The sequence below is a fragment of the Papio anubis genome, chromosome 13, assembly GCF_008728515.1.
Source record: "Papio anubis isolate 15944 chromosome 13, Panubis1.0, whole genome shotgun sequence".
NCBI classification, from domain to species: Eukaryota; Metazoa; Chordata; class Mammalia; order Primates; family Cercopithecidae; genus Papio; species Papio anubis.
In genome coordinates, this window is record NC_044988.1 from 15,537,341 (window position 1) to 15,562,430 (window position 25,090).

At 42.5% G+C, this 25,090-nt stretch overlaps 2 protein-coding genes, 1 long non-coding RNA gene and 1 pseudogene across 4 annotated transcripts in view; 1 reads left to right on the plus strand and 3 right to left on the minus strand.

Annotated features, from left to right (window-relative positions):
* LOC101000581 (spermatogenesis-associated protein 31D4-like) overlaps positions 1-5,564 on the minus strand; it is a 9,589-nt gene extending 4,025 nt beyond the window's left edge. Inside the window, 4 exon segments of the mRNA XM_031654096.1 lie at positions 37-628; positions 916-976; positions 1,588-1,633; positions 2,389-5,564. Coding sequence (XP_031509956.1) covers positions 37-628; positions 916-976; positions 1,588-1,633; positions 2,389-2,574 — 885 coding nt within the window. The 5' untranslated portion in view covers positions 2,575-5,564.
* Positions 1-24,053, plus strand: part of LOC103878453 — a 55,032-nt gene extending 30,979 nt beyond the window's left edge. For both annotated transcript variants that reach the window (XR_002517668.2, XR_001895997.2), the window contains 2 exons: positions 6,035-6,235; positions 23,736-24,053. This is a non-coding gene — a long non-coding RNA (uncharacterized LOC103878453). The remainder of the gene's footprint in view (positions 1-6,034; positions 6,236-23,735) is intronic.
* Positions 12,076-12,803, minus strand: LOC103878455 (spermatogenesis-associated protein 31D1-like). Its single transcript, XM_031654095.1, has one exon. The coding sequence runs from the start codon at positions 12,749-12,751 to the stop codon at positions 12,182-12,184; it is 570 nt and encodes a 189-aa protein (XP_031509955.1). The 5' UTR covers positions 12,752-12,803; the 3' UTR covers positions 12,076-12,181.
* LOC103875483 lies at positions 13,249-20,841 on the minus strand (annotated as a pseudogene).
* Positions 24,054-25,090: the final 1,037 nt, after the last annotated feature.

The window sequence follows — 25,090 nt, forward strand, 5'->3', positions numbered from 1 at the left end:
CACAGAGCAGTCTTCCAGTGGTAAAGCAGCTGAGATTGGTGGTTTGTTATGATGAGCACATGAATCAGTGGGATTCATGGCCTGGGAAATATCTTGGCATTGGGTGGAGTCAAGTGAAAAGATGGTGTTCAGACAGAAACTGGCCTCAGGTTGGAGACTGGGCTCCACTCTCTGAATGTGATGTGGTGGGAGAAGGGGAAAGGGAAGCTGTAGGGGTGAGGAATGGTCTATGGGGAACATGGAATCCAGGGGAGAAACAGGCTGTGGTGGCAGATGGTCCCTCAGTGATGAAGGTGAAAACAAGTCAGCTAAGGAGGTGATCAAGTCAGGTGAGAGAATTAACTGGGGTGGAGAGAGCTTGGGCCGAGGAGACAATATTAGGTCTTCTGTAGGGGTTGCTGAGGGGGCAGACGACAAAGTGAACGATGACTCAGTCGCAGAACCTGCAGAATCCAAAGGGGACACAGAGGGAGCGGCATCTTTCAGGGACTCCTGAGACAGCAGTCGCTGGATATCAGCAGTTGCTCTGTTACACACCTGACAGACAGGGTCTGGGCATAACAGTCGATGAAAGCGGGTGGTATCATGACGCTGGCCCAGGGGACTGCAGGAAACAGGAGGTCCAAAGCTGCAGCCAGGACCAGAACAAGGAAAGGAGGGTCTGTTAGCCTGGCAAGGGGGGGGCCCCCTGAAGCCTGCTGCCCACATCACATTGCCCCCCACCCATGAACTCACCATATATGAGGTCATATGACCTCACTATAGCCTCTCCCCAAAGCATTCATTCACATACCCGTTCCTATGGCTACCCACTCCCAAAACTACAGCAGGCTACAAGGAATCCCTGAAATGAACAGAACATACTAAAGAAAAAGGAGGGGGTGGGAACAGAACCCAAGGGGAAAGATTAATCACCTTTTCAGAATAGAAAGCAGCTTCCTTTCCTCTTCCACTTCTCTCTGGAAACATTTCCGGTCTGGGAAACCAGAAGAGTATGTTATATGCAATGAACGTAGAGGCACAGGGATCATACAGAAGTCACTCTGTGGAAGACCCTTGGGATATTAAACTCTGATAGCCCCAAGAATCAGTAGAAAATAGTCCCTGATAATATAGTCATTGATAATATTCACAAGTTCACATGTGTGTGTGGAATCATTAGTAAACTTCTTTCACATACATTACACCATATGATACTCAAAACAACCATGTGAAACACAGACATCAGTGGTTACCTCCAAGAGGAATCCGAGCATCGAGGAAGTCAAAGTACTTATGCAAACTTGTGAGACAGAAGCTCTGACTCCAAGCCAACCAGTAGTCCTTCCTCGGTATCTCAGTTGGCCACAAATTGTGCAACACCCATTACTCAGGTCCATCACTCCGTCATGCCCATGAATGGGCAGAGCAGGGCCTGTGAGCATTGTCTCAGGTCTGATTGCTTTCCCATCAGCCTGTCTTCTGAGGGCTCTGTTTTCTAAGACTGTATCTAGTAACTTGACATTCTAGGAATTCATTGGACTGAGTCCTCATGAAAGACACAGAAAGGGTCACCCTTGAAGCTCAGATAGAGCAGGCTGACATTACCTTTAAATGTCCCACCTTTCCTTCTCCTCCTGGCTCTGCCCTGATGCTGAGGACAAAAGAAAGATAATGACAGACTGGGACTCACTTCTCTCACACTCTATGAAGTTCATTCATTCATTCATTCATTCATTATACAAGAATCATATGACTCTTTAATTACAGAAATACGTTCCTGTTGTCAATTTTTAACGGAGATAAAATATTTCCCATTTTCCCTTCTCCAAAAAATCCTCAAAGAGGATTTCTTCTGTGAGAGCCACACTTGATGTGCTGAGTTAGAAGTCCTCATCCAGGGCACAGACTCAGAGTCCAACAGTCACATCTGTGCTCCCTCACAGGACAAGTGTCCCAGAGACAGACCTCTGGCTCCAGCCTCTGCTCAGAGACTCTCAGCATTACTCCCCTGGTCAGCCCAACATGAAGGAAGGCTTTGTTGAATGACAAGTGACATGGGAATGTGACTCATGATCAAATTTCAACAGAGACTATTCTCCTTCAGAGAGCGCATACTCTCTAAATAATCCCATCTGGAACCACATAATTACTGTGTTTAGGATTTTATCCTGGAACTCTCCACCACAGCCAGATAGGTAGTCTATGAGCTACAGATGGAAACCTTAGTCCACCTGAACCAATAAGTCTGCCCAACCTCTTCCACAGAAGAGTGAAGCTCTATCCTCTCTTCAGACTTCCCATGTAAGACATGTCTCTGAACCAACCAGACTTATTTAGAAATGTGGGAATAGGTTTGAGAAACAACAACAGGGCATCTCTCTTGGGTGTTCACCCACAGGCCCTTACCTTTTGGATGTCATTATTTTTTTCACTGGGTGACGAATGCAGGATCAATACCACATAGAACAAGTACAGTATAAACAACCCCAACCCACTCAAACAAATGAAGGTGGGGTCAATATCCAAGTAATGTGAGTCAGGGATCAGCCCTGTCTCAATATAGCTGTTCAGAAAACAGAGGATATTCTCCATGGTCTGAATAGCTCGGCTGCCTGAAGCAACTGAGCACTGAGGATGCCCAGGCTTAACTATAAACCCAGGCCTGCATCACAGAGCATGAAAGAGTCACAGAGGGTTTCTGAGGGTGGAGGGAGCAACAAAAGGGGGGTGTGTCCACAGCCCCAACCCCACCAGCACAGCTGACTCTCCTGGGCTCTCTGGGTCCCTTTGCCCTATCCTGCCACTCCATTTCCCAAGTCCATCCTTTTTCATGTCATGTATTTATCTTAGTGGAATTTTCAGTTTGTTCCAGCAGTAAACCAGGCATTACCCAAGTCCCGCTTTACTGTTTGGAGCCCTCAACTTGGACCCCACCAAGTACACTCCCTTGAAAGCCTGAAATACTGTCTGGAATATTTGTTGTACCCAGGCTTTGCCACTCTCAGGATCACATATGTCCTCAAATCCGTCTTATCTGCAGAATGTTTTTGCCTTACATAAATGCAGATATAAAATTTAAATTTCCTTTCTACTTACTTTGTTTTGTGAATGTCGAACATTACATTCTTTGTTTTGAAGTCAACCTTTACTATTTCCAATCAGAGAGACTGAATCAAATGATTAAAACTAATGTTCTCAAGGAAAAGAAGCTCACTGCCCAATTTGGGTTTTTCAGAAAAGAAGATTTTTATTGTAAATAAACCAACAAGGAGACAGGAGTCCAGCTCAGACCTGTCCCGTGTGCATTTCATGCAGTCATTTTATTAGAAAAGGTTTAGAGAATGGCCTCTGGACTTAATAGTTGGTTGGTGGAAGGAAAGGGGAGGTCTGAAAGTCCTCGGCATGCACAGTTTTGTTTAACACTGCCTCATGTATCACGTGTGCACATTCGTGGGGAGTTGGTTGAAACGTGGCAGAAATTGGGGCTGTGACGTTGGCCAGCTTGTTCTGTGTAAACTCCAGTTGGCCTTAATAGTTTTAATCCATTTTAGCCAGTTTTTAAATCTCAGAAGCAGGGAGAGTTTTGGCATTTTAGCAAGTTACTATTGTTGTTGTTGTTTGATCTGCTATCCTGTAAACTGATTAATTTCATTAGTCATTGGTTTCTTCAACTCTCTGGGGCATGGTTTCACTAATAATGCATTATTTAACATCTACAAAATGAAAATAAGTGTACAATAAGTGTATATCATTGAAACTTCGAGGGACCTTAGGGGTAAATTTATAGAACTTATTTTTCTGAAGTTAGTGAAGTTTAAACTGTTCAAGCACTTTTGGAACATATTCTGTACACAAACACACATACACATCGACCTCAAAGGAAGAAGTTGACGGAAAATTATTATAAGTAGGGAGTTCATTTGGGTCAAGCTTGAGGATTGCAACCTGGGAACACAGATGCAAGTCAGCCTAAATATACACTCCAATTAGCAGCAGTTACAAGTGGGTTTTTAAAGTTGAAAAAGGGAACAAGGAGTGGATTGATACAAAGTTGTAATCAGGAATTCTCATTGGTTTACAGAAGCAACATTGATTAGTGATTGCCTACACATTGTTAAGCTATAGGGGGTGGTTTGTAGTGTCGGGTGTGGCATTACTGGGTTACTATATAGCTCCATGTGGCAATAGCAAGCAGTTTCAAGAGATGAATGCATAGCTCAAGGAGGAGATACGGCTGTGATTTCTGTCTCATTTTAATGTCTCTCTAGGCCTGATAATTTAAGAGGACTCACAGTCCTTAGATAAAAGTTATTTTCTTAACAAACACACCCACACACCAATCCTGTGACAAATCAATCAGTACCTTCAAATACAGAATCAACTAGTTCCTCCTTTTATTTCAATCTCTTACTTGTCGTTTTGACACCATATTTTCTAACTCTACCTCAAACACAACCAGACGCAACTCTCTACATTAATTTGGTAACAAGTATGCAACTCCTTAAAGCAGGGATAGGTTACAGTGCTCTAAACTATTGTGATCTAAGAGACCGAAACAGATGCCCCTTTATCAACTAAGACAGACCCTAAGGTTAAGGAAACAAAGTTACCTGTGGTGGAGGGTTCAGGGCCTGGATGGCATGGCAAATTTTCTAACTTTCTATAACTAAACTCCCTCTAACCAAACCAGTTATCAGCTCTGATTGGACAGAGGACCGGCCTTACAAACGTTCTTTTCTGATAAGTTACTAATATTACAGATTTCCAGTTTCTGCCAGCTTATAGAGGTGGCACACAAACCGCCTGTGTCCTGAAGTTCATCTTATGATGTAAAGGGCCAAATTCTACCTCATTTTAGTGCTAAACCCCCACTCCAAAGTGAACATGGGATGTATGTTACATACGTTTATTCATTATGGTGTGCTCGGCACCTGCATAAATATGTATAGCTTTTCCCCCAAACTTGTTGAATATGTATGAATATGAATATAAAACCCAACCTGTCCTTCCCCTATTCCAACAGAGAGCACCTTCAGTCCACACTGGATGATTTCCCTTCCTGGCTTGCAAACTGATGAGAGCAATGAGGCTCTCCTTTCTACCATTTAGCCATCTTGGTGGTCTTTTGGATGATACTACTGATGCCATCAGCCTTTGGTAGCAGAGTGGGACCCAGGCGTGTCAAAGCCTTAGAGCAGAATGGAGTCTTAGGCAACCTCACCTGATTACACTGTGGGCCATGTAAATGTGATCTTTTCCTGAGTGCCTTAGCATCCAAAAAAACTTGAGAACATCTGCTCTATATTCTACATAATCACCCCTGCAAATGTCCAAATACCAACTGCTTGTCATACTTTATTCAGATGACTCTTGTCAGGTTTAAATGATCCGAATATCCCCCACCCCTGACCTGTCTTCCTACACATTCTTTTCTAAACTCTTTATCATGACAGCTGTCCTCTGAACTGCTCTTAACTTCTCATGTCTTTCTTAAACTATTGTTAAAGCAAACAAATATGGCCTGAGAAGGACTCCATACTTGTATATTTGAGTCCTTGCAGATGAACTGTAACCTAGCCTAATAGTTAGACAAATTGAAAACCTAACTCAATAGTATGGACCTGTAACAATAGCTGAGTGTTGGCCAATCCCAGCGGCCCTACTTCAACCACTCATAGACTGCTGAATGTTCAAACTGTGTTCAAATAAGGCAAAGGCCAAGTTGTAATCAATCTCACTCTTTCTGTACTGCACTTCTGATTCATGTACGTCATTTTGCCTTTTTGGTCCATAAATTGGTTCTAACCATGAGGCACCCGTGGAGTCTCTGTGAATCTGCTGTGATTCTGGGGGCTAACCAATTCACAAATCTTTCATGCTCAGTTAAACTCCTTTAAACTTAATTTCTCTGAAGTTTCTTTTAATACTGTAAAGCTCCTTGTTAGACACCCATGGGCCACCACTGTTACCCATGGGCCACCAGTGTTACTGATCTCTTTGGAAAGGTTAAGACAGCCTTCAACTCAGGCCAGGTCTCCTTTCATTTATGCAGGAGCAGGTAACCTGCCTTGAGGATAAAATCTGCCAAGAGATGCCCCTTCCTCCTCTCTTTGATATGCAGCCTCAGCCAAGTTTTCATCTAATAAATATTTACTGCTGGAAACTAAGAGACACAAGCATCTGTAAGCCACGGGCTCTACCCTTCACCTCAAGTGCCTATTTTATCAGTGAATGAAACCGAAGCCCAGAGAGGGTAAGTGACTTCTCTAAATCAGACAGCAGTAAATTTCAGAGCCCTAATGAATAAATTCTCTACATTCATAATGCTTCTACTTTACATAATATTAATATGTAATTTCTTAAAGTAAAAAGTATGCCCTAATATTAAAATTAAAGTAGCTGTATGGTTAAGAATATTCACTTTGAGCTGGGCGCAGTGGCTCACGCCTGTAATCCCAACACTTTGGGAGGCCAGGGCAGGTGGATCACGAAGTCAAGAGATCAAGACCGCGGTGAAACCCCGTCTCTATTAAAAATACAAAAAAATTAGCCGGGCGTGGTGGCGGGCACCTGTAGTCCTAGCTACTCAGGAGGCTGAGGCAGGACAATGGCGTGAACACTGGAGGCGGAGCTTGCAGTGAGCCGAGATCTCTCCACTGCACTCCAGCCTGGGTGACAGAGCAAGACTCCATCTCAAAAAAAAAAGAATATTGACTTTGTCCGTTAAATACTGACAAATTTAGGAAGTAACGAAAAGCTATTTTTGGTACTCTATCACAGCTTAGATAACTTTTCCTTTCCACTCTTAGCATCAACGTCTTCATAGTTTTTTTTCCTAACCCCCTCTTAAAATCTCTTTTCAAGAACTATATTACATATGACTCCCAGTAATGTATAAAATAATAGTTTAAAATGTCATCCCTCCCAGGAAAACATTTCACCCATTCTACATATATTTACCTCCATGCCCTATAATAAACTTACCAAAGCATTTTAGGCAGCCTTTGGGAGGTGGCAGAGGTGGCTTCTGATAGGATGAGACTGTCTCACCATTGACCCCATGACATCTTCCCAATTTACCTACATCACCACCCTGAAGTCTGCTCTTGGATTTCACACTGCACTTGGTTTTATTATCTCCAAGGAGGCGTCTTTTCCAAAAGCTCTTAGAGTAATATGATACCACCTGAGCATGGTCAGTATAGATAAACTATTCATTTAGGACTTTCATATGTTCCCAGTTTCCTAGGAAGTTTCCTCAATGCTCACGCCCTCACATCCTGACCACTGTCCCTGGGATAAGTCACTTGGAGGCAGCTGTTCTCGGGATCCCCAAAAGCCTGAAGCAGAACATGTTCTGAGGCAAAATCCTCTATAATTATATTTTAAAACAGTAGTTTTATCCCAGTTCCTTGGGAGACCAAGGCAAGTGGATCACCTGAAGTCAGGAGTTCAAGACCAGCTTGGCCAACATGGTGAAACCCAGTCTCTATTAAAGATACAAAAATTTAACCAGGCATGGTGGCAGACACCTATAATCCCAGGTACTTGGGAGGCTGGGGCAGGAGAATAGATTGAATCCAGAAGGGGAGGTTATAGTGAGATGAGATAACACCACTATACTCCAGCCTGGGCAACAGAGTGAGACTCTGTCTAAAAAAAAATAAAAATAATACAACAGTAGTTATAAGATGTTCTTCATACATTCACACAACAAATATTTATTGAACTTTACTATATAGTATTCCTACTACTGTGAAAATATCAGTAAAAGAAGACATTGCCTCTGCCCTTGGACAGGTCATAGTCCAGGAAGTGAGACCTGCAAACAAATATAATAAAATATGCTACAAAAAGCTGTAAAACAATCAAAGATAATACACAATGGGAAGATAGATAAAGAAGTAAAATTCTTCTGCCAGGAGGAAGGGAAAGCAGAGTTCAGGGAATACTTCAGAGAGTTGATGCCAACTCTCTGATGTTGGGCCTTGTGAGATATTAACAACCTCCTCCTCCTCCTCCTCCTCCTCCTCCTCCTCTTCTTTTTAATTGACTTTTATTTTTTATAGAGGTTTTATGTCAACAGGAAAAGTAAGTGGGAAACTTCCCACATACCGTCTATCCCCACACAGGCACAGCCTCCCCAACTGTCAACATCCCATACTAGAGTGGTACATTTGTTACAATTGATGAACGTACAATTACACATCACTATTACCCAAAGTCCATAGTTTACATTAACAGTCACTCTTTTTTTTTTTTTGAGACGGAGTCTTGCTCTGTCACCCAGGCTGGAGTGCAGTGGCCGGATCTCAGCTCACTGCAAGCTCCTCCTCTCGGGTTCACGCCATTCTCCTGCCTCAGCCTCCCGAGTAGCTGGGACTACAGGCACCCGCCACTTCGCCCGGCTAGTTTTTTGTATTTTTTAGTAGAGACGGGGTTTCACCGTGTTAACCAGGATGGTCTCGATCTCCCGACCTCGTGATCCGCCCGTCTCGGCCTCCCAAAGTGCTGGGATTACAGGCTTGAGCCACCGCGCCCGGCCTAACAGTCACTCTTGATGTTGCACATTCTGTGGGTTTTGACAAATGTATAATGACACATATCCACCATTGTACTATCATATAGAATAGTTCACTGCCCTAAAAATCCTCTGTGCTCTTTTTTCATCCCTCCCTCCTCACTAGCCCCTGACAACCATTGCCGTTTTTACTGCCTTCATAGTTTTGCCCATTTTCGAATGTCATACACTTAGAATCATACAGCCTTTTCAGATTGTGTTCTTTCACTTAATAATACACATTTAGGTTTCCTCCTTTTTTGTGTTTTGCCAGTTTATTTCTTTTCAATGGCATATGATGTTCCATTTTTGGATATACAAAAAAAGTTTACCTACTGAAAGACATTTCTGTTGCTTCTAATTTGGACAATTATGAATAAAGCTGCTATACAAACTTTCTTTTTAAAAAAGTTTTTATGGAAACATAATTTGTTTACTATATAATTCACTCACCGAAAGTATACCACTCAACAGCTTTGAGCATATTCACAGTGTTGTGCATGCATCACCACAATCAATTTTAGAACATTTTCATCACCCCAGAAATAAACTGCTTCACTTAGCCTTCACCCTTCAATATTTGCATTCCTCCCTATGTTACCAGTAATCTACTCTCTGTCTCTATCTATTTTTCATTTCTAGACATTTCATCTAAATGGAATCATACAATATGTGGATTTTTGTGTCTGGCTTCTTACCGTGATGTTTTCAAGGTCCATTCATGTTGTAGCATGTATTAATACTTCATTTTTCTTTCTATGGACAAATGACACCCCATTGTATGGATATATCACATTTTGTTTATCCATTGATTTAGTTGGTGAACATCTGAATTGTTTTCACTTTGGGGCTATAATGTTGCTGATACAGGAGTTAAGAAGAAATTACCTAGGCAAACAATAAGGGTATGGGAGTCCTCAGTAAATCTTTTCTTTTTAAAGAGAAGCAGCCCCAAATCATTTTCTAACAAAGAGCAGCCTATAAATTCAAGCTACAGACATAGACAAGCAAGCTTGGAGCTTGCACAGATGAATGCTGGCAGGAACTAGCGGACTAGACATGTTCAAGATGGTGGCTCCATCTTCTTTTCTCTGTCAGCCACATGTACAGTAAGGAGCAGACAAGATGGCACCGATCAACTGGAAAGCCCATTTGCGTAATAAGATTAGGTTGGGTCAATCCCGAAGCGCCTTTCATTCACACTATGTAAAGCTTATCATACCTGATTGAACCAATCTGTGAGCCTGTGGAAATCAGACACTGCCTCCTCAAACCTGACTATAAATTTGGTGCATTGCTTTGCCAGCCAGTCTTTTCCACTTGGAGACTCTTACTGGTCTATAGAGAGAACTGTTTCTCTTTCTCTTATCTTCTGCCTATTAAACCTCTGCTCCTAAACTCCCCATGTGTGTCTGTGTTCTAAATTTTCCTGGCACAGGATGATGAATGCCCGGGCATATACCCCAGATAATGTAGCCCCTTCAAACTGGGGGCTCATGTCTGATACCAAGGTACAACCTTCATCGACATGGTGAGTAGAGGAGCAGACTCCAACTCTGTCCTTTCATTTCTAGGCTCTTGACCTTCATTTTAGAACCAAATCAAACCAAATACTGGGCCCCCTTCGCCATTTTAAAACAATTAGCATAGCTTCCAGCCTTGCAAGACTTAGAGGATAGGCTTACAGAGAAGAACATGGAGAATCCCCCCAGCATCCACAGGTGACTGACTCTCCACCTCCACAAGTTCTTTGCCCTTGGTTTCATCCCAATTTTGTCCTTCTTAAAGTCTTGAAATCTGAATTATTGCTGCAATCCCAAGCTTCAGACACTTCAGGGTCAGCAGCATAAGCATGGACAGGTACAGAGAAGGATGGTTGAGTGAGGGAACTGTAGTGGACATCCGTTTTGATTTGTTTTGTTTTGCTTATGTTTTGACACTAAGCATTCATAAATTTTTCTGGAAAACCTACTCAAGTGCCCTCTAGAAAACAAATCTCATTTTTGGCCAGGCACGGTGGCTCACGCCTGTACCCCAGGACTTTGGGAGGTCGAGGAAGGCAGATCACGAGGTCAGGAGATCCAGACCATCCTGGCTAACATGGTGAAACCCTGTCTCTACTAAAAATACAAAAAAATTAGCCGGGTGCGGTGGCGGGTGCCTGTAGTTCCATCTACTCGGGAGGCTGAGGCAGGAGAATGGTGTGAACCCGGAGGCGGAGCTTGCAGTGAGCCGAGATTGCACCACTGCACTCCAGCCTGGGTGATAGAGCGAGACTCCGACTCAAAAAAAAAAGAAAAAAGATAATGTTTTAGTCCATAATGAACAGCCCCATGTACACTTCTGCCAAAATGGCATCTGTGAGCTCTGCAGCACCATGGTAATCCTCAAGGGGGTGGTGCCTAGGTCCAGATTGAGAAAGGGTCGTGATATGGGCATGAAGGGCATAAACCTTTTTGCACCAGCAGCCTCATCCTTTCCTAGTTTTTTTTTCTTACTTTCTCATTCATTCTAAAGCATCTTTTCCTTACTCTCAGCTATACTTTACCTAGGTGGTTGCCCGATCAACATTCCTGCCACAGACACCTAGGTGATCTTTTTGCCCATTAAAAATGTCATCAATCCAGGCAGCCTGGAGATATACACAGTGAGGGGAACTACTTCCCAAAAGTGACTTTTTAGTAAAAAGATCTCAATATCGAGGTCAAAATATGCTTCCCCAAATCATGAGGATGCCCTGCTTGTCAAATTCTTAAGCAGCATTCACAGTGTTCCTGATACCCTACCCCAACCAGCAATACCCCAAACACTCCCACCAACTTGTATGACAACTTTTTAAAAATCGTGATTAAACCACTATTTCTGAAAATTTTACCTGTCCTTGACCCTCTCTTCAGATATGGAAGGCCTGTCTTCCTTATTGCTCTAAAAGAGATGAAGCAGTGAATAGGGAGGAAGGTGCAGGCTGCCATACAGTATCAGTAAGTCTCAAGCAAAGAGGTAGAAAAGAGCTCATCTCCTCAGACTTCATCAGGGAGAGAAGGGGCTTTTGGAGGCACATGATACTTATTCCTCCACAAGAGCTCCAAGGGATTGGTCACCTTTTAGAAGTCAAAGGAGGCCGGGTGCAGTGACTCACACCTGTAATCCCAGCACTTTGGGAGGCCGAGGCGGGCGGATCACGAGGTCAGGGTATTGAGACCATCCTGGCTAGCATGGTGAAACCCCGTCTCTACTAAAAATACAAAAAATTAGCCGGGCGTGGTGGCGGGTGCCTGTAGTCCCAGCTACTCAGGAGGCTGAGGCAGAAGAATGACATGAAGGAGGCGGAGCTTGCAATGAGCAGAGATTGTGCCACTGCACTCTAGCCTGGTGGACAAGCAAGACTCCGTCTCAAAAAATAAATAAATAAAAAAAAGAAGTCAAAGGAGGCTGTCAGCAAGAGCTGAGCTAACTCCTACCTTTCCCTAACCACAAGCTTGTGTTACCCAAAACCTATACCCCCAACACAATACACAGAGAAAATATTATTCTTATTAGAATATTTATTGGGGAGAATCAAGATTCTCAACAAGAAGTGAATTATTGTGGGGGGAAATTTTCCTCCCTGGAAATGCTTTGGAAGCATTTTCTGTCCAGTTAGTAAAGGCACATCACTGAACACAGTGCTTTTAGCACTGGTCGGGCGACTGGACACACCAGGCTGACCTGATACTGGCAAGTGGGGTTTGGATGTGGCATAGGCTTCCTGTGGGGCATGGATTGGGGATGCCTTTGACACAATATCTTCCCCTTAAATGCCTCAACTTTCTGGGGCTGTCTGTCCTTGTCTATGATCTGTCTAATCATTGTAGGATAATTCTGGCCAACAAAGATAGCTTGTTGGCTGCACGATTTTGTACATGTCAGCTTGCAGGAGGGAGCCATGTAGTTACAGGGATAGCCCTGTACAGGCGCTGCTCTGACCTGCACTTCTAGGTTGTGCTGAGCTTTCCCAAGCTCCACTGGGAAGACAAGGGGCTCTTGGGGACAGGTGATATCTATCCCATGCCTATGCCCCAGCTTCTCCTCTGGGAACTTCCCAGTGTCTTTCCTAATTTTCTGAGCTTCAGTAGTCCCAGTAAAGGCAGCTCTACTTTTAATTTGACCTCTATTCTGCAGATGACGACAGGGAGGTACCCTTTGCCCAGGAACTTTCTTGTTCTTCATCTGTTATGCTGGGATTATTAAACTGCTGCAAAAAGGTCTTCATCCATTTTCTGAAAAGGTTTTCAGGAGGAGGCTGTGTTTTCAAGGTTGGGGAAGATTTGCTCCCAAGCACCTCCTCTGATGTCTTGCTTTGAACAGGATGGCCCTTTCTCCTCGGTTGGGATGTCCCCAGTCCAGCATCCTGTCCACCAAGCTCTCCTCCTTTGGGTCTTGGCAGGCTCACTGTCTTTGTAGTGTTTGTGGGAAATCTTCTTTTTTTTTTTTTTTTTTTTTTTTTTTTTTTTTTTTTTTTTTTTTTTGAGGCAGAGTCTCACTCTGTCACCCAGGCTGGAGTGCAGTGGCGTGATCTCAGCTCACCGAAACCTTCACCTGCTGGGTTCAAGCAATTCTCCTGCCTCAGCTTCTGGAGTAGCTGGGACTACAGGCATGCGCCACCATGCCTGGCTAATTTTTTTCATATTTTTAGTACAGAGGGGGTTTCACCATGCTGGCCAGGCCGGTCTCAAACTCCTGACCTCATGATTCACACGCTTCAGCCTCTCAAAATGCTGGAATTACAGGCATGAGTCACTGCGCCCAGCCACGCATGGGAAATTCTTATCTGGACATTCTGTAAGACATGCTTAGGGACCGTGGGCTCCTGCTCCTGTTCCTCACGTATCCCTGTGTCCTCCAAGTGGACATGCACCACCTGGAAAGTTGACATGTTCTCACTGTAGATGCCCTGAGCAAGAGTCAGTAAGTCCTTGGAAACCAAGTTATCTAACACAAGGGACATGTCAGTGAAACGGCTTTGAACTTGGCTATGCTCCCTCTGGGCCAATTTAAACTTTAACTCACTCAACATCTGATTTTAAGGTATGATGACATAGGATCTCGGGAAACTGATATTCTTGCTGGGAAACTTTCAGTTGTAGAAGTGCTTATTTATGTATTTATCACTGAGCAGCTTCCTGACTTGCTGGTTATCAAGTAGTTTTAGATGGTGTTTGAAGAGCACAGAGCTCCTCTGCCTTGAACATTTCTTTAGACCCATTGGTGACAGAAAATGTCTTTCTACTGCCCTGAAGCCTTTCTACATTATCACTGGAACTCTCTCTCTTAAGCCTTCACTTACAGCGAGCCCTAGCTTGCCTTATCGTCAGCTTTTGGCTGCAGGTACTGGCTAGTACAGTCTGTTTCTGACTGATTTTGCCTATGATGCTGTGTGGTGGGGGCAGAAAAGTCTGTCTGCCATCCTCAACTGTCTGGACTTTCTGTAAGCTCATGGTCAGTATCAGAGAATTCTCTTCTCAGGGCTCCCTGCCTTTCTTTGTCGACATGTGAGATGATGCAGTGAGGATGACCCAAGATGGGGAATGAGCTTCTTATTTCTAACTTTTCTCCATGAAAATCTGTAGTGCTTCTTCTAAGGGGTGTGGAGGCCCCATCTTTGGAATCTGTCTCCGTAAGGTCATGGTCAGTATCAGAAAATTGTCTTCTCAGGGTCCTCTGCTTTCTTTGCTGACAGGTGAGGTGACAGGGTGAGGACAATCCAGGACTGGAACTGAGCTTGTTGTTCCCAACTTTTCTCCTTGAAAACCTTCTTCTAAGGGGGATTGGAGACCCCATTTTTGGAATCTACACCAGAAATGGAGGAGACTGAGGAGGGAAGGTCGAAATGGGAAAAGGAATTGGAAAGGTCCTCTTTCAAAGTTAAATATTTCTATGGATTCATGGACTTTGCGGGGAAGGCCTCACAGAATCCTCATATGGAAAGATTTAATATGGGCTTCCAACATCTTTTGATTGTTGGAACTAAGGAATAAAATCTCCTGGGAAGTATCAACACGGTGGTCCTCACCCAGCAATGCTGCCAAATTTCGATGTTTTATTTGGCTGTGGGATTCCTCAGCAAGAGACATTGTCTGCTTGACTGAATGCCATGAACGATGCACAGTCCCAGGCATTCGACCCTCATTGATTTCCTCAAATTTCTTGCTCAAATGTACTGTCAGGGCATTTTCAAGTTGTTTCTGACCTAGGCTCTCCCCTGAATGATTCCCTGACAGATGCATCATATGAGTGTCCAGGTCTCTCTCAGTTAGACCTCGGATCCTCATCTGAAGATGTCTCTGGATCATGCAACAGATGATTTTTTGGGCCATTCTCCTGTCTGTATCCCCGAAAATTCCCCCACATTCTCCAGGGAAAGCATATTTGAGCTCCTCTTGTGGAAGGTTCTAGGGATGCTTGATCCGAATTTCTTTAGAACATTGCAGCCCTGACTCTCAACCAAAGAGCTATGTAAGGGTCCATGATTGTTCTCTAACTCAGATATCTCCAAAATTTTTTTCTGAGGATGCAGCATTGACAGAGACTCATGAATTATGCGAGGCAGGCCCCAATTGCTCTGGATGAGTCTTTTTCGAAGTTGGTGCTCTGGTTTCTTCCTTAGCTCACAGCTGAATGGAAAATATCCAGGAATAATGGATATGGGAACATGGGCCTTAAAGGGCTGGCTGAACAATGCAAGACTAGGAGCTGGAGGACAAATGTCTTCCTGGGATTTTTTAACCAAAGAGGGTAAACCCCACACACCTTCCTGGACTTTCTGCAACACATTCCACTCCAGATGGCTAATTTCAGATGGCATAAGAGACTGTGCCTCATTCTGGGGTCTATGAAAACACACACTACAGATCCTAATCAGGAATAGAGGACTAGGTAGTAGGGCCGGGAGTGGAGATTGATGTTGAGCCCTGGACTGGACCTGAGTGTGATGTGGGGACTGACCCCAGAGCAGGGTTTGAGGCAAGGGTAGAAGTTGGGTACTAGGCAAGGATAGAGGTTGGGGAGGGGGAAGTACTGGAGATTCTTGGGATATAGATGTATTTGTAATGCCATTGAAGAATACAAACATGGAGTAATGACCATGTTGGACAAGAACAGTAGGGTGCAGAGACTCACTGTGCAGAAGTGGGAGACCCCAGAAGAGCTGCACATATTTTTGCTCTAAATGGTCCTCAACGCACTTAGAACATGGGGGCTGCTGGTGGATGTGCAGCTGTTCTAGTTTGTCTTTACTGGCCCAAAAAGGAAGTGAGGCTGCCAAGTCTTGCTTATCTGCAATTGAGGCTAATATTTTCCGTGAAGAATTTAGTTGACAGTTCGGTCTACAGGGTTTTGGAAAAGATCCTGCTTTGTTTTCATTTTCTTTCCACATCAGGAAATCACCCCTTTTTTTGACTTCTCTCTCCAGGAGTTCCAGAATGTCATGGCTGAGAAATGATAGGTTAATAGGCTGTATGAGGTTGGCCACAGTGCCCCCCTATAGTGGCATCAGAATAGTGAAGGGTAAGAAGCTCCTGTACGAAATCAGATGGTGCAATAGTGGAGGGAAACAAGTCCTTCCATGAGGCTGCCACCAGTAGAATTCTGAAGATGCAGGGCATGAATGGTCAATGCCTCTGATTGTTGGGGCATATTCTGTCCCACCAGAGCTACCTAGAGATAACGTCTCTGGAAAAGGCTTCAATATTGTGGGACTTGCTTTAGACTGAGTTGCAGTGCAGTCCTGCAGTGGTAAAGCAGTTGGGTTTGGTGGTTCATGATGACAAGCACATGAATCAGTTGGATTCATGGCCTGGGAAACATTTGGTAAGGGGTTCATATCTTGGGATAGGGTGGAGCCAAATGAAAAGATGGTGTTCAGAGACAAACTGGCCTCAGGATGAAGATTGGGCTCCACTCTCTGAATGTGATGTGGTGGGAGAAGGGGAGAGGGAAGCTGTAGGGGTGGGGAATGGTCTAAGAGAAACTTGGAATCCAGGGGAGAAACAGGCTGTGGTGGCAGAGGGTGCCTCAGAGGTGAGGGTGAAAATAAGTCAGCTAAGGGGGTGATCGGGTCATGTGAGAAAATTAAGGAGGATGGTAGAGAGGGCTTAGGCCGAGGAGACAATATTAGGTCTTCTGGAGGAATTGCTGAGGGGCAGAAGACAGAGTGAACGATGACTCAGTCACAGAAGCTGCAGAAGCCAAAGGGGACACCGAGGGAGCAGCATCTTTCAGGGACTCCCGAGACAGCAGTCGCTGGATATCAGCAGTTGCTCTGTTACACACCTGACAGACAGGATCTGGGCATAATAGTCGATGAAAGCGGGTGGTATCATGATGCTGGTCCAGGGGACTGCAGGAAGCAGGAGGTCCAAAGCGGCAGCCAGAACCAGAACAAGGAAAGGAGGGTCTGTTAGCCTGGCAGGGGTGGAGCCCCCTGAATCCTGCTACCAGCTTCACATTGCCCCCTGCCCATGACCTCGCTATGTATTCTGTAGCCTCTCCCCAATGCATTCAATTCACATACCCATTCCTGTGGGGACCCACTTGCACAGCTACAGCAGGCTACAAGGAATCCCTGAAGTGAATAGAACATGCAAAAAGAAAAACAAGGAGGGTGGGGGAACAGGACAGAAGGGGAACGATTAATCACCTTTTCAGAATAGAGAGCAGCTTCCTTTCCTCTTCTGCTTCCCTCTGGAAACTTTTCCGGTCTGGGAAAACAGTATGTTATATGCAATGAACATAGAGGCACAGGGCTCATACAGAAGTCACTCTGTGGAAGACCCTTGGGATATTAAACTCTGATAGCCCCAAGAATCAGTACAAAAGGGCAAATAGTCATTGATAATATTCACAGGTTCAATGGGCATCATTAGTAAAGTCCTTTCATATACATTACCCCATGTGATGCTCAAAACCACCATGTGAAACACAGACATGAGTGGTTACCTCCAGGAGGAATCTGAGCATCGAGGAAGTCAAAGTACTTATGCAAAGTTGTGAGACAGAAACTGTGTCTCCAAGCCAACCAGTAGTCCTTCCTCGATACCTAACTTGGCCACCTATTGGGCAACACCCATTACTCAGGTCCATCACTCCATCATGCCCATGAAGGGGCAGAGCAGGGCCTGTGAGCATTGTCTCAGGTCTGATTGCTTTCCCATCAGCCTGTCTTCTGAGGGCTCTGTTTTCTAAGACTGTATCTAGTAACTGACATTCTAAGAAATCAGGGGACTGACTCATCATGAAGGAGACAGGAAGGGTCACCCTTGAAGCTCAGGTAGAGCAGGCTGGCATTACCTTTAAATGTCCCACCTTTCCTTCTCCTCTTGGCTCTCCTTGATGCTGAGAAAAGAGAAAGATAATGACAGGCTGGGACTCACTTCTCTCACTCCTCTAGGAAGCACGTTCATTCATTATACAAGAATAAGATGACTCTGTAATTAATAGAAAAGTGTTCCTGTTATCAATTTTTGAAGGTGATAAAATATTTCTAATTTTTCCTTCTGTGAAAAACTCAAGAGGATTTTGGCTATGAGAGCCACACTTGATGTGCTCAGTTAGCAGTCCTCAAGGAGGGCACAGACTCAGAGGCCAACAGTCACATCTGTGCTCCCTCACAGGACAAGTGTCCCGCAGACAGAACTCTGGCTGCAGCCTCTGCTCAGAGACTCTCAGCATTACTCCCCTGATCAGCCCAACACGAAGGAAAATTTGGTCAATTGACAGGTGACATGCGAATGTGACTCATGATCAAACTTTAGGAGAAACTGTTCTCTTTCAGAGAGCCCACATTTTCTAAATAATCTCATCTGGGACCACAGAATTACAGAGTTTGGGATTTTATCCTGGAACTCTCCACCACAGCCAGACAGGTAGTCTATGAGCTATAGATGGAAACCTTAGTCCTCCTGAACCCCTAAGTCTGAGGATAGTGAAGCTCTATCCTCTCTTCAGACTTCCCATCTAAGACCTCTCTGAACCAACCAAACTTATTTTAAAATGTGGGAATAGGATTGGGAAACAACAACAGGGCATCTCTCTTGGGTGTTCACCCACAGTCCCTTACCTTTTGGATGTCATGATTTTTCCCACGGGTTGACAAACACAGCATCGATACCACATAGAAAAAGTACAGCATAAACAACCCCAACCCACTCAAGTAGATGCAGTTGTGGTCAATATCCATCCAAGCAAGGTGAGTCAGGGCTCAGCCCTGTGTCAGTATAGCTGTTTAGAAAACAGAGGATATTCTCCATGCTTTGAATAGCATGACTTCCGAAGGTAACTGAGTGTTGTGGGTGCCCAGTCTCAACGATAGGCCCAGGCCTGCATCACAGAGCATGGAAGAGTCACAGAGGGTTTCTGAGGGTGGGGGTAGCAACAAGAGAAAGGTGTGTCCACAGCCCTGCCTTTTACCAGCCCAGCTGACTCCACCCCTCCTGGGCCCTCTAGGTCCCTCTGTCCTACCCTGCCACTCCATTTCCCAACTCCATCTTTTCTTCATGTCATATACTTACCTTAGTGGAATTTTCCATTGGTTCTAACAGTAAACCAGGTATTATCTGAGTCCCCCTTTACTGTTTGGAGCCCTTAACTTGGATCCCACCAACTACACTGCCTTGAAAGCCTGAAATACTGCCTGGAATATTTGTTGTACCCAGGCTTTGCTACTCTCAGGATCACATATGTCCTCAAATCCGTCTTATCTACAGAATGTTTTTGCCTTACATTAACCCAGATATGAAACTTACATATCCTTTATACTTACTTCATTTTGTGAATGTTGAACATTACATATTTTGTTTCGAAGTCAACCTTTACTATTTCCAATCAGAGGGACTGTCTCAAATGATTAAAACTAATGTCATCAAGGAAAAGAAGCTCACTGCCCAATTTGGGTTTTTGAGAAAAGATTTTTATTGTAAATTAACCAACAAGGAGCTAGGAGTCCAGCTCAAATCTGTCCTGTGTGCTGGCTTTCATGCAGTCATTTTATTAGAAAAGGTCTAGTGGGTGGCCTCTGGGATTAGTAGGTGATCGATGGCAGGAAATAGGTCTGGGACATCCTCAGGCATGCACAGTTTTGTTTAACGCTACCTCATGGATCACATGTGCACATTTTGGGGGAGTTAGTTTGAAACATGGTAGAAATTTGATCTGTGACTTCAGCAAGCTTGTTCTGTGCCAACTTCAGTTGGCCTTATTAGTTTTAATCCATTTTAGCCAGTTTTTTAATCTCACAAGCAGAGACAATTTTGGCGTTTTAGCAAGCTGTTGTTGTTTAATCTGCTATCCTGTAAACTGATGATTTTTGTCAGTCATTGGTTTTTTAACTCTCTGGAACATTGTTTAACTAATAATTCATTATTTAACATCTACAAAACTAAAACAAGTATAAAATAAATGTATATAATTAAAACTTCAAGGTTCTTGGGAGTGAATTTATAACACTCATTTTTCTGAAGTTAGTGACGCTTAAATTGTTCAAAGCCTTTTGGAACATGTTCTATACACAAACACACATACACATCGACCTAAAATGAAGAAGTTGAGGCAAAATTAATATAAATAGAAAATTCATTTGGGTCAAGCTTGAGGATCGCAACCTGGGAACACAGAGGCAAGTCACCCTAAACATAAACTGTAATTAGCAGCAGTTACAAATGGGTTTTTTAAGTCAAAAAAGGGGACAAGGAGTGGGCTGATACAAAGTTGTTATCAGGAATTCTCATTGGTTTACAGAAATGATTAGTGATTGGCTATACATTGTTAAGCTATAGGGGGTGGGTTATAGTGTCAAATGTGGCATTATTTGGTTAATGTCTAGCTACATGTGGCAATAGCAAGCAGCTTCAAGAGATGAATATGTAGCTCAAGGAGGAAGTATGGCCATGTTTGCTGTCTCATTTTAATGTCTCTCTAGGCCTGATAACTTAAAAGGATTCACATTCCTCAGATAAAAGTTCCTTTCTTTACAAACACACACACATACCCATCATGTGACAAATCAATCAGTATTTTCAAATCTAGAATCGATTATTTCCTCCTTTTATTTCAATCTCTTATTTGTCATTTGGACCCACATTTTCTAACTCTACCTCAAATACAGACAGTCCCAGCCCTCTACATCAATTTCATAACAAGTCTGTGACTCCCTTCAACCAGATATACGTTACAGTGTGCTAAGCTATTGTGATGTGCCCTGTGCTGTAGCTCGGTAGCTAAGGTAGTGCCCTTTCACACTGGCAGTCAGATTCAATTCCCTACTTAGAAAGTAAGTTCTTTCTGGTTAAATATCTACATGACCTTGTATAGTCTCTGCTCCTCCACGGGCTATCTTAAATTTTCCTTTCTCTGAGCACCTGGGAGGTTACTTTTGGTAAAGTTCAAAAGCCAGAAATATCAGCCATTTGGCCTGGCTAAAATAAGGTAATAAGAAATTTATTTAAAAGACTTTATTAAAGAATACTGTGGTTAAAAGTCGGCTTACTTAAAAGTGGATATTTAAGCTCTAAAAGCCTGGGCTCCTTGGGAAAAACAGGAGGCACCAGAGACCCCTTTCATGGCCCTGTTCTTCCAAGGACTCCACCATAAAGCCAGTAAGCAATTAAGAAACTTAAAAACTGGCAAATGAAAAATGTTACAACTACTGTAGTAATCTTCTTCTCTCTGTCTGTCTGTGTAATTATACATGTGTTATGTGTAATGTTTATATAAAAGAGCTCTAATTAATTGGCTTAAGCAAAAACAAGCACTTAAATCAAATATTTTGAAAGCAAAATAAAAACTGTAATGCCTTTTAGTTCATGTGATTTTAGTAATCTTTGGGAAATAAAAACAGCTTTAAAGATTATTGATAAAATAACGACATTTTGCCCTGGCGCAGTGGCTCACGCCTGTACTCCCAGCACTTTGGGAGGCCGAGGCGAGCAGATCACAAGGTCAGGAGATGGAGACCATCCTGGCTAACACGGTGAAACCCCATCTCTACTAAAAATACAAAAAATTAGCCAGGCATGGTGGCAGGCGCCTGTAGTCCCAGCTACTTGGGAGGCTGAGGAGGGAGAATGGTGTGAACCCAGGAGACGGAGTTTGCAATGAGCCCAGATCATGCCCCTGCACTCTAGCCTGGGCGACAGAGAGAGACTCCATCTCAAAATAAATAAATAAATAAATAAATAAATAAATAAATAAAATAAAGACATTTTGTCTAAACTATGCAGGTTGGATATTAGGTTTGCTAAATGCTTTAAGGTCATAAGCTACTTTGACTTTTGAAAATTGTTCAATTTATTTTGGAGATGTTATATTCTAAATAAGGCCTGGGGATTTATGGAATTAACCATGCCCCTTAGCTATGCAAAGAAGGTTATAAAGAAAAGAGATTTTATATAAGAAAGGATGTCGTATGGTAAATTCTTGTCCTGAAGTAAAATGACTGGTTGTTTAAAAAGAGGGATATTTAGGGCAAGTCAGAAAGTCTAAATATGTTGTACATGGTCTGTGTAAGTCATGAAAGAATTTATGAAAAAGCATTTATGCCAGAAATGTTTAGGGCACGTCAGAAAGTCTAAATATGTTGTACATGGTCTGCGTAAGTCGTGAAAGAATTTATGCCAGAAACGTCGTACAATTTAAAGGTGATTAGGCCTCCTAAATGCTTCATAAAATGCCACTATGACTCTTACCTGGACAGCTTGCCTTGCATGTTTTACAGCTTGGTAAGGCCTGAGACACATGGAGTTAGATGTTGGAAAGAGTCAGGCCTTATCTGCATTTCTGTCTGGGTCCTAGGCTCCACACCTACTACGTAATTGAAATCCCTTACTCACCAAGGTTTTCACCAAAAGTAAAAGTTGCTAAGAGTTAACATTGTAATATGTAATTGAGACTGCTGAAAAAATAGGTTTAGATTCAGGGTGTGTAAGGAGAATGAAATGTGTTTTTTGTAAGAGATTATATGAAGGTATGAGAATGTAAATTTTTGCCTAGGTTAGAAGGTTAAAAGATTGTTTTAAATTAAGTAAAGCTAAAGGTTTGAACAAGTTGTGGAAAGTTTATGAAAAATTGTAAGAGATTCTATGTGTGAACAAATTGGCTAAAGTTAAAATGGCATTTTTCAGTTTTTTCCATAAATTGGACATTGGAATAAAAACACAATAGAATTTTCTTAGAACATTGTTCTGCTCTGAGAAAAAAAAAAAAATTGTAAAGTGTTATAAAAGGCTTACAAAAATCTTACTTTATGGTCAAATTAGTTAAAAGTGAATAGATGTTATTAAAAACTAGCTTTAACATTAAAAATACACTAATGAAAACATAAAATTTGGATTTTCTCTTTTAAAAAGGATTTTTGTGTAATATTAAAAGATGAAAGTTTTTTGTTTACCTTTTAAGTAAACTACAAAGGACAAAGCAGGGAAGGGAAGGAAAGAAGAGAGAATCAGTTAGCCTCATGCAATCTTCATTGGGTCTTGTTTGGGAAGCTGAGTCTCTTCTCTATCAGAATGATGCTTTTCCTTTGAAAAAAGTTTTCAGTTATCTTTTTGGCTAAATGAATAACTTATGGTAACCTAAGATTCTATTTTATAATAGCCAACGTTTTAAACCTGTGGTATTTAACAAACCTTTCAAAATCAAGCTCTAGACTATCATGCTAAATCAGTCAATACTAAAATTGTTTAAATATACAATTTGAATGAACTCCATGGTCTAAGTCAAATTACCTATGATAACCCATTAGTTATCAGTGCTATGTACCCAAATTGGAGAAACAACTGGTATTCAAGAGGACATAAGTCCATTGTTAAGCATGGACTCATGAAGAAACAGGACAGCTGCCTTGTCCTTCCTGAGTCCTTAAAGCTTTTGTTATTAAAGGCTCTGCATTCCATGACTCATCATGGAAGAGATAAAATCACCCAAATTGAATATATTGATGTGATGACTTGTAAATTGCAGAAATAGCTTAAAACCAATGTTTGGTTCCATATTCCTGGGAAGACAATCAAAGCTTCAGGTACATTTGGCTACTTGATGGGCCATATAAACATTTATAAAGGGATTTCATTCAACTGTCATTTTCAATGCATGTTTTCTCGTTGTATAAAAGCCTTCCCATGCAAGAGGGCTGATGTTACAACAGTAGATTATTATGCTACAGTGTATTTTCACCAGGTAAAGAAAGCTTTTTATGGTTCACTGAGGACAATCCCTTCACAATCTAGAACTGAAGATGGGATATTCTGAGACTATCAGAGAAAGACTGTCCTTGACATCCACACTACAGCAAAACTGGAGCCTTGAACCTTGGGTTCATAATCTCACAGCTGAGAAGAGTTCCGCCACACTCCTGGAACTGTATATCCATTGGAACTCTTAAGGTAAAACCAACCAGGAAACTTTCTCCCCAGAAGAAGATGGCATCCCTGATGTGAACAGCTTTTCCCAAGATCACGGATCAAGACTTCTACAATCACGAGACTCTTGTCTTTGAATACTTTTTCTGTGTTTATGCCTCTATGAACAATAGAAATGAAAAAGAGGTCTATTATGTAAACTTACAGGGTATACTTTTATTTGTGAATGGTTTTGCAGCCAGCCTTATATGTGAATAAACTTGTACTTTAACAGATAGAAGATGAAGGCCCAATGTAGGTGAGAAAGTTTAGTGGTTCATACATTGCTTCATAATCAGTCAAAACTCCTTTTAACACACATCATGGATTAAAGAGAACATTGCCAGGAGGCCTTCACTCTTCTAGAAGGACATCATTTGTTAGTTTCTTTTTCTGTGACTTAGAATAAAAGAAACAGTAATTAGAAATGTCTCCCTCATAATAGGCTCTACAGCAAATTCTACTTTAAAGGCTATCATTACACAACAGACTTTAAATTCTCTCCTGAAAGTTATGCTAAATAATAGAACTGGCTAAACAGAAAAGTGCCTGCGCAGCTGCTGACACTCGTGGCCTATGGAGAAACACATCAAATTTAGATTATAAAAATTCAGTTTCAGGGGATTAATGAAAAATCCACTTGGTCACATGAGTAGACTCTTCAGCTAGGTCATTCTTTAATCTATTTAATTTTATGTCGTTTGGTTTATGGGGGCCCTGGGTAAGGGCCCATACTCCAAACTCTTGGTATTATCCTCCCAGTAGCCATAACAGTCTCCCTGGTGTGGTGTATTCTCTCAAAAGTTTTAAATGTTTGCATGCAGCCATCTCTAGAACACCAAATGTTCTTTCTTCAACTGGAATGGAAAAGGTGAAAGAAATGTGTGACTACGAGGACACCATAACCTATGAATAACATGCTGAGACCAGAAACCAAAGTGATGGTAACTGAGAGTGGCACTAAGGCCCTAAGTTTTGGTCACATTCTCACTTACGTGAGAACCTGGCCAAAGAGGGGGAAATTTTTTTAAAATAAAATTATGGGAGGCCATTATTTTGGACTGAGCTCATGCACTTGGCCCCAACAAACCAAACCAAATGAAAATGAAGTCACTCATGC

What these genes read in the sequence shown, in the direction of transcription:
- LOC103878455 (XM_031654095.1), bottom strand. Translation starts at nt 12,751, where the DNA reads ATGAAGAACAAGAAAGTTCCTGGGCAAAGGGTACCTCCCTGTCGTCAT.